The 13,320-nt window shown below is 42.1% G+C and overlaps 2 protein-coding genes across 4 annotated transcripts in view; both read right to left on the bottom strand.

Annotated features, from left to right (window-relative positions):
- Window positions 1-52: 52 nt before the first annotated feature.
- Window positions 53-3,226, bottom strand: LOC107097410. Of its 2 annotated transcripts, none has more exons than XM_015394555.1 (7): window positions 3,028-3,226; window positions 2,745-2,903; window positions 2,580-2,669; window positions 2,396-2,484; window positions 1,636-1,796; window positions 269-385; window positions 53-196 (listed from the first exon to the last, which is right to left on the bottom strand). In XM_015394555.1, the coding sequence occupies exons 2-7, from the start codon at window positions 2,867-2,869 to the stop codon at window positions 86-88; spliced, it is 693 nt and encodes a 230-aa protein (XP_015250041.1). In that variant the 5' UTR covers window positions 2,870-2,903; window positions 3,028-3,226; the 3' UTR covers window positions 53-85. The 2 variants fall into 2 exon arrangements, with proteins under 2 accessions (XP_015250041.1, XP_015250034.1); XM_015394548.1 differs by having other exon boundaries at window positions 2,745-2,889; window positions 3,028-3,224.
- A 4,943-nt stretch (window positions 3,227-8,169) lies between these two features.
- The window catches only part of phip (pleckstrin homology domain interacting protein), a 46,679-nt gene continuing 41,528 nt past the window's right edge, over window positions 8,170-13,320 (bottom strand). For both annotated transcript variants that reach the window (XM_015394745.1, XM_015394754.1), the window contains exons 34-40: window positions 12,344-12,403; window positions 12,067-12,219; window positions 11,809-11,961; window positions 11,514-11,719; window positions 11,206-11,441; window positions 10,945-11,088; window positions 8,170-10,863 (exon numbers count right to left, since the gene is read on the bottom strand). In XM_015394745.1, coding sequence (XP_015250231.1) covers window positions 10,154-10,863; window positions 10,945-11,088; window positions 11,206-11,441; window positions 11,514-11,719; window positions 11,809-11,961; window positions 12,067-12,219; window positions 12,344-12,403 — 1,662 coding nt within the window. In that variant the 3' untranslated portion in view covers window positions 8,170-10,153. The remainder of the gene's footprint in view (window positions 10,864-10,944; window positions 11,089-11,205; window positions 11,442-11,513; window positions 11,720-11,808; window positions 11,962-12,066; window positions 12,220-12,343; window positions 12,404-13,320) is intronic.

Raw genomic sequence — 13,320 nt, 5'->3', positions numbered from 1 at the left:
AGTTCAATACTGGCCTTAAGGAAACTTCACCACCGTCTAGAACATCAGGCTGTGAAGCACATTTATGGAGATAATGCAGTCTCCGTCAGCTGTCCTCAACGTCGTCCTCTGGGAAGAGCTCTCTGAGCCAGTCCTGCATGACGAACCGCTTCCCGTCAAAATGCGTGAAGTAGTTCCCCAGGGTGGGAATATCCGGCTGCAAACATCCAACAGTGAGCTCAGCCGTATGTGAATAAAACAAAGATGTGCTGCGACTGGAAGTCCTTACCCTCATTCCTGTGATGCGCTCCAGCTGTGTTTGAGGCAAGTATGCGACCATCAGAGAGGACGGTCCAGACCCGCCAAACAGCACCTTGTAATGCGGCGTCTTCTCTGCCTTTGTGTCCTTTCCTCACAAAAACAAACCGACTTTATTATTAATAATCAACCTTAAGACGCATTAATTTTGCTCATAGTATCTTTGGTATCACAGAGAGAAGATGTGTAAACTACGGTGGCCGACAGATGCAAACGTGCAGTGAACAAGGAACGAGCTGCAAAAAAATGATGGAAACTTCAAAACATGCAAAACAGAAAACAAATGCAACAGAAACATGCTGCAATTATTTAAAGAAACTGATACAAATAGTAAAAAAAAAGCAAACTTGCGCCACAAAACGGAAGTGCTCCAGACCCACTAGAGGGAGTCAAAGATAGAACAAAGCATATCAGACCAGAGTGTTCCTTATATTATGTATAAATCCACTTTTATTCTTTAATGCTGTTAGACTGTTTAAAAAAAACTGAAAAGAAAAACTCTCCTTTCTTCCAACTTTTGTTTTTTTTTTTTTTAATCCTGTGTTAAGGGAAACAGCTGTTCCAACCATTGCATTTCCAAATTCTCCCGAGGGGTGCCCGACTTTACGTGAGGGAATAAAATGAATGTGATTGGTCAATTATCAAGGGGGCGGGATTGTTGTGGCCGACGGTTCGCTGGGACACTGGGATGGAACTCAATGGTAAAGTAAATGATTCTTATTTCAACCGTTGCGTATATTAGCTGCGACATATGAATGAAGATGATATGACGAAAAAAAATTTGATTGACAGATGACCGGAGATATATATATGCCGAATTTAGGTGTTCAGGCTGACATATAACTAACTGGCCTGTATAAGATAACGGGGGAAAAAAACACAGATTTTTATGACAGATTTATTTTTTTTTTATAGAATTTTTCTAACTTTTGGGACACTATCGTCTGATAAAGAATACATTTATATACATGTTTAAGCCAGAATTATTTGACATTTAAATAGGACTTCCCCTACGACTTTGGTCTGGAGCTATTTTGTGGTGTGAGTTTGCTGCTGTTTTTACGGTTTGCATCATTTTCTTTCTCTGAGTGCAGCATTTTATTTTTCCTTGCAGTATTTTGTTTCTTCTTTTTTTGCTTACATATTTAGGAGTTTGCATCCCTCATATTTTTGCAGGTTGTTCTTCGTTTACTGTGCCTTTGCACCTGCCGGCCACTGTGTTAAACAGCTTTAGTCTGAGGTTTAACATCCATCTTTATCAGAGCTGCTCCTAAATGTGCCCAATCCCTCCAATCATTCCGGTTTAACAGCTAAGGAAACAGGTTCATGGGTACCAACCTCAGAGTTAGAGTACATTTTGTCCACCCACTCCTTAGGGGCTCGCAGCTCCGGGTCCCAGCTCACCACCACTCCAATCATGTGGCCCTTCCTCTCCATCACCACCTCCCCTACCCGCAGAAACACAAACGGGGGGCGAGGGCTGCGCACTGCTTTGGAGGCTGCAGAGATAAAAAAGGTGTGCTTGTTTTTAAAGAATTTTTTTAGGGGACAGCGCAATCAAATCAATTCATCCAATTAGAGGGAACACAGTGAATCATTGCATCACTGGATCAGGAGAAACAGTCCAGATATGGCCATTCCTTAACCTCAGGACTACAGCACATCATTACAGACGTGAAATGATTAACAGGACAATTGTAATTAATTTTAAAAGTTAGAGAAGCAGGGGTTGCAGTGGGTAGCACAGGTTGCGGGTTCGATTCCCGGTCCGGGGTCTTTCTGCATGGAGTTTGCATGTTCTCCCTGAGCATTCATGGGTTCTCTCCAGGTACTCCGGCTTCCTCCCAGTCCAAAAGCTCGACTGTTAGGTTAATTGGCTTCTATAAGTTCTAGCTGTGAGTGTGTGCGTGAGTGGTTGTTTGTTTCTGTGTTGCCCTGTGATGGACTGGCAACCTGTCCTGGGTGTGCCCCGCCTCTCGCCCATAGACAGCTGGAGATAGGCACCAGCACCCCTTGCCACCCCACTTGGGATTAAGCGTGTCAGAAAATGGATGGATGAAGTTAGAGAAGCAAGTAGGTAACTTGGAAAAGTACAAACCTCCAAAGAATCCCTGGTCATTATCAAATATCATAGTCTCTACTGGTGGAGACACTGGTTCACCTTCTTGTCCCAAACCAATCAGAGACCTACAGGGAGTCAGAATATTTGTTTGAGTGAAGCTGACATATTTATTTGAAACATTTATTTCTGAAATTAAGTTTCAAGATTAAATTTCACTCACTTCACTTTGGAAAATTGCTGGTTGGTCCAGTCAGCCCAAGCTGTAGCGTTAAGGAATGAAGTTCTCCACTGGTTCCATATGCGAAGCAACCTGAAATCATCATCATGTCTCATTATTACAGCCGTCATTACATTATTAGAGGTGGTTTTAGAGCAGGAGCCTTACCGCGTGGTTGCGTGGTAGCGCTGCGTGGCCGTGGAGCCGCACCAGCGGGAGATGAAGTACTGCGCGGGCAGAGCGGAGAGCAGCAGGCAGAGCTGCAGCGCTGCGGCGGCGCTCATCTGGGGCATGGCCGCAGCTGGAGGCGCACCTTTAAAAGCGTAACTTTATTTCATTTAGATAATACTCATTGAGGCGTATGGTTGGTAAAAATGTCTCTATTTTCCTTATTGGATATTAAACTAATATTTCGGCCGAGTTGCGCGTTAATAATTATTATTTTTCTCACCTGTTTCTCTGAAATCCAACCTTTCCTCCTGCTATCTGCTCAACATTATGTCGCGGAAGGTTGGTTGCGGCTGGAAAAAACAAAGTTTCACTTCTGTTTTATTTACATAAACGTCAACACATGACGGCGCCACCTGTGTATTTATTACAGTATTTAAAAAAACTTCCCAAAACAGGTGCTCTGCCCAATCAGGGCGGCCCACGGAGGAGTTAATGGACCTTTAGCGGCCCGCCACGTCAGGGAGAGCCCGGCTCAGGGAACCTGCAGCTGCGCTTTGGCGACGGTAGGGGGCAGTGTTCTGCAAAACTGCTTCATGCGCACATCCCAATCAAACTTTTTAGTATCAATTGCAATGTCAGTAATGAAAAAAAAAAGACACTGTAGCCTAGTGATATATTCCAAGCATGTATTTACATGATTTTGCTAAGCATGACTAAATTCTATGACAACCCAAAACCCAGTTTCTAACTCATTCCCTAAACTATTATTGAATAGCCTGTGGATTTGAGACAATCACAACCTCTACAAAGACTGTTAATGAAGCAGATTACCTGCAGAATATACAGGTCCTTCTCAAAATATTAGCATATTGTTATAAAGTTCAATATTTTTTTCCATAATGTAATGACAAAACTTGAACATTCATATATTTTTGATTAATTGCACACTAACTGAAATATTTCAGGTCTTTTATTGTTTTAATACGGATGATTTTGGCATACAGCTCATGAAACCCCAAATTCCTATCTCACAAAATTAGCATATAATGAAAAAGGTCTCTAAGCGAGCTATGCACCTGGTCATCTGAATCAACAAATTAACTCTAAACACCTGCAAAAGATTCCCGAGACCTTTAAAACTCCCAGCCTGGTTCATAACTTTAACCCCAATCATGGGTCAGACTGCCGACCTGACTGCTGTCCAGAAGGCCGTCATTGACACCCTGAAGCAAGAGGGTATGACACAGAAAGATATTTCTGAACGAATAGGCTGTTCCCAGAGTGTTGTATCAAGGCACCTCAGTGGGAAGTCTGTGGGAAGGAAAAAGTCGGGCAGATTTAGTTTTTCAGCACAACCTGGCACCTGCTCACAGTGCCAAAACCACTGGAAAATGGTTCACTGACCATGGTATCACTGTGCTCAATCAGCCTGCCAACTCTCCTGACCTGAACCCCATAGAGAATCTGTGGGATGTTGTGAAGAAAAAGTTGAGACACAAACCCAACAATCTGGATGAGCTAAAGGCTGCTATGGAAGCATCCTGGTCCTCCATAACACCTCAGCAGTGCCACAGGCTGATTTCCTTCATGCCACGCCGCATTGAAGCAGTCATTTCTGCAAAAGGATTCCCCACCAAGTATTGAGTGCATAACTGTACATAATTATTTGAAGGTTTCCTTCTTTAGCATTAAGAACACTTATCTTTTATTGGTCATTGAAATATGCCAATTTTGTGAGATAGGAAATTTGGGTTTTCATGAGCTGTATGCCAAAATCATCCGTATTAGGACAATAAAAGACCTGAAATATTTCAGTTAGTGTGCAATGAATCTAAAATATATGATGTTTAAGTTTTATGATTACATTACAAAAAATAATGAACTTTAACACAATATCCTAATATTTTGAGAAGGACCTCTATGTGTAGACGTTGAAATTTAAGTTGACAAAGAGTGAGAGAGATAAAAAAAAAAAATTAAAATACAGGAATAACGGCAGTATCAAAAGGTTTGTTTAAAAAAAAACAAAAAAGGGATTTCAAGAGCTTGGCAAAGATTCACAATCTATAGGCTGAAATTGGAACCTATACTAGAGGTGATGTCTAATGCACTTTAATGGACAGTGCATGAGCTGTCTAATGGACAGTACATTGCTCAGTGCTGTAAACTCCCTTTAAGTAAAATCACAATTTGCAATTTATTTGAAAATAAAGGCCCAAAAGCCTGGAGGGATATTTTTGATGGCAAGTTTGATGAAGACGCTGATTTTATTTCCCTACTGTCAAGCATGGCAGTGGGAAGATAATGTTTTGGGATATTTATTATTTATAAATAATTTATCAAGGATAGGCAACCTGATCAGTGTAAAACAAATTAAAATATAAAAACAGAAACTTGGTCATAGGGAATTATTGTGTTTCAGCACAACAATGACCCAAAACACAGCTAAAAATGATTAGGTGATGATAATCATCATTTTGTAGCGGCCCAGTGAGTCCTGATCTTCTGGTGAGGAAGCTAAAAATTAGGGTTATGGTTGGAGGGCCTTCCAACCTCAAAGACTTGGGGCTTATTGCAAAAGATAGAAGGTCAGACAGTGGAAACGCAGAGAGGTACAGCTATGATGACAGAATTTTCTGAGAAGAGATAATTAGAATATATATAAATATATATATATATTATAGGGTGTAAATCTAATGGAAAACATATGGGCTCAATATGACTACATTTTCAGACTTATTAGCTTCAAAATATTATACCCATTTTCCAAAATGTACCTATACAGGCTTAAAAAAAAAAATCTGATTATATTGAGTCATAAATGACAGAAGGTAAATATGGAAACACAACTGTTTATTTACTTAAAATATTGGTATGAACTAACAGGACAGTAGTACTCCCCTACACATACATTCTAGCTTTATGCTTTTTTTTGCATCACTTCCTTTATATAAAAAAAGTATCCAAACTAACAAAGACAACTTCATCAATAGATTCACATAAAAGAGACCCCCCCCCCCCTCACTTTTTTAATCTCCCTCTGCTCCATAAAACCTCAAACTTAGAACATCTCAACTCTTCCTGGTGGCTCTCGTGCAACCACTTCTCACACACACACACACACACACACACGACTCTGCCACACATCTACAGAGGCTCATTGAGTACATGCAGGTTCTCATGGAACCACATTAGTGATTTTAAAAGAAAACCCTAAGAAATTAATCATGTTATCTGTGACTGAAAGAAGTATCCCTTTCCATATTTTTTTTATTTAGGATATATAGAGAGCTGTGAAGGTATGGCCTGCCATCAGTTAACCCCATATCTCATATCCTGATTTACTAACCCAGGATTCTTTACCATGTGTATTGGCACCCCTGATGCATGTGAAGCTTTAAACAGGTTTAGCTTTCATTGCAGGAGTTTAATCTCACACAGAACAATTCAAAAATACATCTGTTGATTTGCATTCATTTTTTTAGCAAGAAAAACTTCTTGTTCAGAAAATAAGTAACAGCTTTTGTTCCTGGTTTCTGATAATGACAGCCACGTTAATTCGGATTATAGCCACAATATAAAATGCTAAAAAAAACTACCAGGATGATAACTGGAGCGATGCGCTTTGGTCGGAGCAGCCTATGATGGAGCATTTAAGCTTCGTTTTAGGTGAATTTTGGTGTGAATCGTAAGTCCACTGTGAGGTAACCTTTTCTCTGAGCAGTACAGTGGAGGATCTGTAATGCTGTGGGCTTTATGGTCAGGCAGCCCATGGAAACCTTGGAGTGCACGCAAATACAAGGACATTTTAAAATAAAAATCAAGTGGCAGGAGACAGAAAACTAACAGTGTGAGATTATGCTTCTACAATATTTAAGTAGTAGGGATTTTTTTTACCAATAAACAACTGATGTTTATAAATCCATCTGCTGTGCTAACATACATTCAGAATAAAAATAATCGGTTTTATGAGCACATAATGTGTATGTAAAATTATGGAATAGATAAAAGCCATGAACAAACATTTAAAGCTAACTAAATCTTCTACTAAAAATAAATATTTTTATGGTTTAAGATTTCATCTTTAAATCATAGAACATTTTTGTTTCCCATTTTGAGAAAAAGAAAGTCACTATTTTTGACAATTTTACATTTAAAATAAACTTTGTATTATTATCAACAATTAAAAATGTAACCGTATCCTCAAGTACATGTGTGGCAGAGCATAGAGCATCATTCTATCTCCATCGATACGTCGTGTAGTTATGGCAGGGAGACGGAGAGGACAGGGAACACATCATACATAAATGAACATCAACAGTGGAGACAATAGAAGTCGGTTAGAAAACACATTCAAAAGCCATGTTGTAAAACTTCAGTGCCCACAGACAGAATTTGGCATTGGAAAAACCAATGTTTTAAACAATGACAAACAGGATATATGTAGAGTAATATGTGAGCTATGAGATGAACCAGGTGTGTATAGATGCTGGCATCCATCCGGTCCCACGGCATGCAATGAAACTTGCAGATTTGGGCTTTTGCTCGCTCTGCTGGGGGAGAGAAAACATACCAGGAAGGGATGCATCTTTATAAACTCAGTAACCAGAATTCTTTTCTCTATAAACCCAGAGTCCAGTTCTCTGCACGGAGCCATTAGCAGAACCAGAATATCCAAGCATAAAATAAAAAAAGGCCCCATAAGGAAAATAAACGGAGGACTCCATATGCCAGAGTAGCAAAGGCACACTATCAGAAAGGTGAAGTTGTTTTCCGTCATATACAGTTCGATCCGATTTCAAAGCCCCCAACCCTCCCTTCCAACTTATGAGAAAGTGCTAGAACATGCGAGACAAGTTTGCATGTGAAATGTTCACCTTAGAAGCATCAAAAAATTCTTCAAAAGCTTATTTTAGAAATACAAACAGTTACTATCTAAAACTGCATTGTGGCAAGTGTATCTCAAAGCTAGCTCCCACTCTCTGTACCTCTGTATGAACAGACGACTGGGTTGGTTATAGAACGACACACCGACATGAACTCAACAGGTCTAAAACAACAGGTTCATTCTTCTCAGCTGCTATAAGCAAGTTTGTCTGAAAGGTTTTGCGATGATCAAACTGTATATGCCACTGTTTGTCGGCTCTGAGTAAAGCCTGCGCTCACTTATGTTATAAACACACACACACACACGCCTCTCTTTCTGTTGCACATAGGTTACCAGTCAGATGTTTACATCCAAGCAGCAGAGGACTGATGGGGTGTTTCATGAAGCATTTAGTCAACACTCCCATTATAAAAAAAAAAACAAGATTTGGAAACATTGTAGATTTTCAGAAATTATACATTTAAGTTTAAATGTGTTTGATTACGTTAAGAGACAGGCCGTTTGGAGCCGTCAGTTAGCTTCTGGTATGTCTAAATGTTTGCATTTCCTGCGGCTTTGAAGGAGAGTTTGTTAACATTTCCTGAAGCCTGCTCCATCCAACTTTAGGTTGTGTTTGGGTAATTTTCCTCTTCTGGAGCAGCAACTGTTCTTTTGCTTCTGTAGCTACTGATTAGAGGAAGTCTAGCCCTCAGCATGATCCTGCTGCGACTGTGCTTAACATGTTGTCTAACAGTTCATTTCTTTGATTCTGTCTGTGATATGTTCTAAAGGCGTTTGGCTTATTCATGTAGCTTAAAATCTCTGATGTTGAAGCTGCTGGTTTAGCTTTTTAATTTTGAATCTGAGCTCAAACTGCTGTCAGGGAACAGATTTCAGGCACCGTTAAACAGGTGCAAACAGGACAATAAACCCAAACGCATCAGAAACGGTTCGGAGTGAGTAAATTAAGCTAACATTAACTTTCTGCAATGTCCTCGGCTGAAATGCCATAGAAGTTTGATGGACTATGAAAAAGAGTCATGTCTGGGGCAGGAAACATAACATTTCAATAAAATACCAAATCTACTAAGAGTTAAGCCACATGGTTGCTGATAGCTACAAAAAGGTTGCAGAGGATTAGCTATCCAGGCTCTGTTTATTAAAACATCATATAGGCTGTGTCCGAACGTTCGCCCTAACCCCTAGATCCCTCAATATCTATACAGAGTGTGGACTATATAGTGGACTATATAGTGGCCTCAGGGAACTTACCATTCGGACAGATGATCACTACTTTTCGCTCTCCGTTGGTCACGTGACTCTGCCTCCCCACACGGTGGCTGCGCCATCTTTGTTTTGTCGCCAATGTCGGATAGTGACAGCCATAGGCGCTGCTTTGACAACAAATCCCATGATGCTCGATATATCCGCTCGTTTAGTGACTAACGATGATCCCTACTTTTCAAGGTGCATTGTGGGAAATTTCGAGTCCACTACTTTTTCATCCGCTAGACATTCGGACACTTCTCTAAAATGGCTTAACCACTATATAGAGCCCTATATAGTGATTAGGGTGGACATTCGGACACAGTCAGAGTTTATGTAAACATTAGCATCTTAACCTCAGCAGACCAGGTTCTTGAAAATAAAATTCATTTTAGCTTATTATTTCTCATCAAATGCTTCATAAAAAGCCCCAAACTAAAATCCCATCATGCCAGAGATGATCATCTGCAAACATATGACTGAAACTTGCAAAAGCCAAAGAAGGCAAGTTTTTTGACAAATGTGCACAAGCAGAGGCCTAGCACATGCATGCACGCACCCACACACCTTACATGTAAAGGCACAAGGTATTGCTAATGCAGAGGACGCATTCAGACATGATATAAAGACACATGATTAACTCCTTTCACTCATGCATCGTATTTAACCCCCTCACAGTAAAAACAGCTTTCAGGAAGAAGTGGCTTCCTCTTTCTGATTAACATGCAGAAAACGAAAATTAACAACACAAGAACAGAATGTACCGGTGTACAGTACCGACAGAGGTACGCCTTTTGGTATTTTAGCACTGACAGACACGCCCAGCTTGGCCTATGAGTAAGACTTCCAAATCAAAGGGACAAACATGTGATGTTTGAGAAAAAGTAAAGAAGAGGTTTTAGAAAAAAAAGGGACAGGATAAAGTTTGGGGGGAGAATCGGGGGTCTTAGGCCAGTTGTCTATGCAGGTCTGACCCGATTACTTTTGGCCCAATCTGACTCCAAACTGTGTTTAAGGTCAGGCAGAGGAGAGGTTCGCCGGACAAAGGGAGAAACACCGCCTTCACAGACACAGATTCTGTGCTCCTGTGGGATCCAACATGGATCAATAGAATAGGAGGTGTGGGAGGATACAAACATGCAGCTCTGAAGTGCTTAGTGGGCGGAGAGTAAAGTAGGGTCAACGGCGGGAAGGGCGACGGGCTGTTAGCCTCCGTTCCATCCACCTGGAAATCTCTCAGCCCTCTGAGCACTCCAGCTGGTGCACAAGTTCTTTACCAGCCTATGAGATTGGCTTTGGCCTTTTCTGTCAGTTTGCGGACGCGCCCCTTTGAGGATGTCCCAAAGGTGATTGAGGAGTCCTCAAACAGCAACTGCCTCTGCTCCTCCTCAGAGTCCTCCTCCATGTACCAGGCTGACCGTCGTCCTTGGTTGCGTGTGCGCATGGCCCCCATTGTCCCCTCTGCGTCCTCCTCCTTTGGAGAATCTTTCTGACTGGATCGCTGAGAGGCAGTGTGAGGATGAGGCGTGGCCTCCTCGTTTGTTCTCCTGCTGCTCCTTCTCAGTGGAGAGGGTTCAGGGGACTCCGCAGGAGGAGTCGACTCCATAGTTTTTACTAACCGGGGTCGGCCTCTTCGTCTAGGTGTCGAAGCCATGCCGGACTCAGAAGGTGCTGAGGTTTCTGGGGCGGAAGAAGCTCCGCCTTCGTCCCCGGTGGAGTGGTCCAACTCGTCATCAGGAGTGGTGCTCCTACGACTCCCGCTCCGTCTCATCTCCTCCTGGTCCTTCTTGCCCTTTCTGTCCTTCTTTTTGCCAGGTGGGCGACCTCGGGGTCTTGAGGGGCTGGCCGGAGTCGGGACTTCTGGAGGACTCACCGGTGAGTCCCTTCTGGACCTCCGTCCCCTTCTTCCCACGCCGAGGGTCATGTGACTGCTGTGACCGTTCAGATGGGCCGTGATTTGAGTTGAAGGGCTGGAAGGGGAACCTTAAGTAGAAAAAGAACAACAGGATAATGTTTATTGTTTGTTCTGCGAGTTCAGTTTTAAACCCAAGCTAGACCACTAACCAGGCGTGTGTCGCACTGGCGTCCTGAGTTTCCGACGAGTGCTGCCGCTGCTACTCTCTGCTGGTGGAGGGGGTGTAACCTTTTCAGGGACTGGTGGAGTTGAAGCCCGCACAGAATTATGAGTCCGTAGCGAGCGAGAAGATTCTAACAACAAAAAGGAGATACAACAGAGAGGCTATTAGCCTGATGACCAAATCAATTCAAAGTCTAAATACTTTGAGTAGAACAGAGGTCTTCATCACGGGGATAATTTAATCTCACCTCCTGTGTTTGGTGTGCTGTTGGTGAGATTATTTGAAGGAGGAGGTGAGGAGTGCGCAATATGGCGTGCAGAACTACGTGTCCGCCCTGGAGCTGGGGTGTCCACTTTACCATTGACCAGCTGAGGCGTCTGTTTCACAGGGACGTTTTGTCTGAGTGACGGCGGCCGTGAAGGAGCTGGTGATGGCTCCCTCTTAGCCGTCACCCTGGATGATACCCGTCTCTTCCTCTCTGGGCTACAAGCAAACAAACAGGGAGAGTGAGGGCCGTCTTTGTTTTGATCTGTAACAATTCAAGACAATTTTTACCTGGATGCATTGCTACTTGTGGGCGACTCGCTTCTCCTTCTCTTTGCCGTGTGCCGCGTTTGTCTGTCTGCAGTGTGTCGTGTCTGCCTGTCTGTCCCCCGCCTCGTCAGTTTATCCGTCATGCCGTGGATTGCTTTGTAATCCGACAGGATGGCGCTGATATGCTCTTCAAACAGCGCTGAAAGCCTCAGACTCATGCTGTATATCTGCAAAACATGAGAAACAACCCCAAATTTAATCATAGAAAAACAAAAAAAGCTTGGGTTAGATCTAGTCTTCTGCAAGTGATTCTCACCCTTGACTTTTTACTGGGTGTGTAAGCCTTGGAATTGCTGAAAATCAGCCGGACATCCTTGGATAGCTCAATAGGAGAGTGGTAATTTCCCCCTGTCAGCTTTTTTAAAACTGTCCCAAAGTCCATTGGAGAGTCAACTATTTGCAGGTAGTCCTTATAGATGGAAACAAACGGGAAAGAACAAAGGTGATCAGAATAATCTGCAGCAGTGGTGAAGCAGCAGGAAGTGTTGGTTCCTCATATGAGGAGGTTTTGTACCGTATATTCTTGCAGGTCAACAGGTTCTCTAAAGGGCTCAGAATCCTCACACTGAAAGATGAGGTCTAGCAGCTCCTTGCAGCGTCCTTTCCAGGCATGAGGATCGTAAGAACGAGGCCGTGTCCGTAGCTTGCGCTGCATGGGTTGACGGCCCTAAACAGGAAATTTAAAGTAAAGAGCAAACCCTGCATCCGTCCCTTCTTCTTTATCTTTTATTTCTCCCTCATGAACAGCCAGCACTGGTTAATGGAGATCTATCAGCTATTAGCCATGTTACCTTATGATTTCGGGTTGATGTTCCTGGGGTGTTAATATCTTCGTCATCATCCTCATCATCCTATACAGGGAAAAAATAATAAAGGGCCCATTATAACTTCCATTTTCCTTCCTCATATTTTCAAGAGTGACATTGGTTTTCATATAATTAATTGTCATTACTTCAAAAAAGCCTCAGGTCCTCATATCCAATTAATTGTCTTTAAAACAGAAAAAAGTATCTGGAGGAGGATGGTGATATTTTGATAGAATACCCTGTATTTTGTTTCTGGTATGAATGTGATGTAGTAATATATTAAAATAAACGGCATTATGTCTGGATCTAAACCCTCCCTTTTAGCTCTAGCTTCATGTTCCGGCTTCTATTCCTGCTGTACGTTTAACATCTGGCTTAGTCTCCAGTCCCCTGAAGTTCTCTCTAAATGGTTTACCAGCTGCCCTGTCTCTGCAAATGGAAAACATCCCCACAGCATGATGTTGCCACCAACATATCTAACAGTGGAGATATTTTCTGAGTTGTAAGCATTTTGAATTGGTCTAAGCTACCCACATCTCACATGTGTTTAATGTGTGATGTGTCTCATACATTCAACAGGACTCCTTATGGATTTCTTTGACAATCACTTTTTTTCCTGCAACTCCTCCATGACAGTGAAACTTTTGGAGTGCCCGACTAATATTTGTACATCAAACAGTTTTTTTTAAACCTAACACATTTTGAATGCTGTCTCTCTGATCCATCCCCAGATAAACCTCACCATAACTCCCCCTTCAACCTGTCGCCTGTGTTGTTCCATCTTCACTGAGCAATTTGTCTACTTAGAAACCCCTCAGGCCTTCATACAACATTCGCATTTGGTTATGCTACTTCTTTAATGGTTTCAGAGTGAAGGTTGGCTGAACTCTTTTTAGATATTTCTTAGTGAAAAAATTTTAAAAGCCCTAAAAGGTTTTCTCACACTCAACCATTATTTGCTC

Source organism: Cyprinodon variegatus, unplaced genomic scaffold (assembly GCF_000732505.1).
Source record: "Cyprinodon variegatus isolate N-32 unplaced genomic scaffold, C_variegatus-1.0 Scaffold25, whole genome shotgun sequence".
In the NCBI taxonomy this organism is placed as follows: Eukaryota; Metazoa; Chordata; class Actinopteri; order Cyprinodontiformes; family Cyprinodontidae; genus Cyprinodon; species Cyprinodon variegatus.
This window is presented reverse-complemented; position numbering and strand designations above follow the sequence as displayed.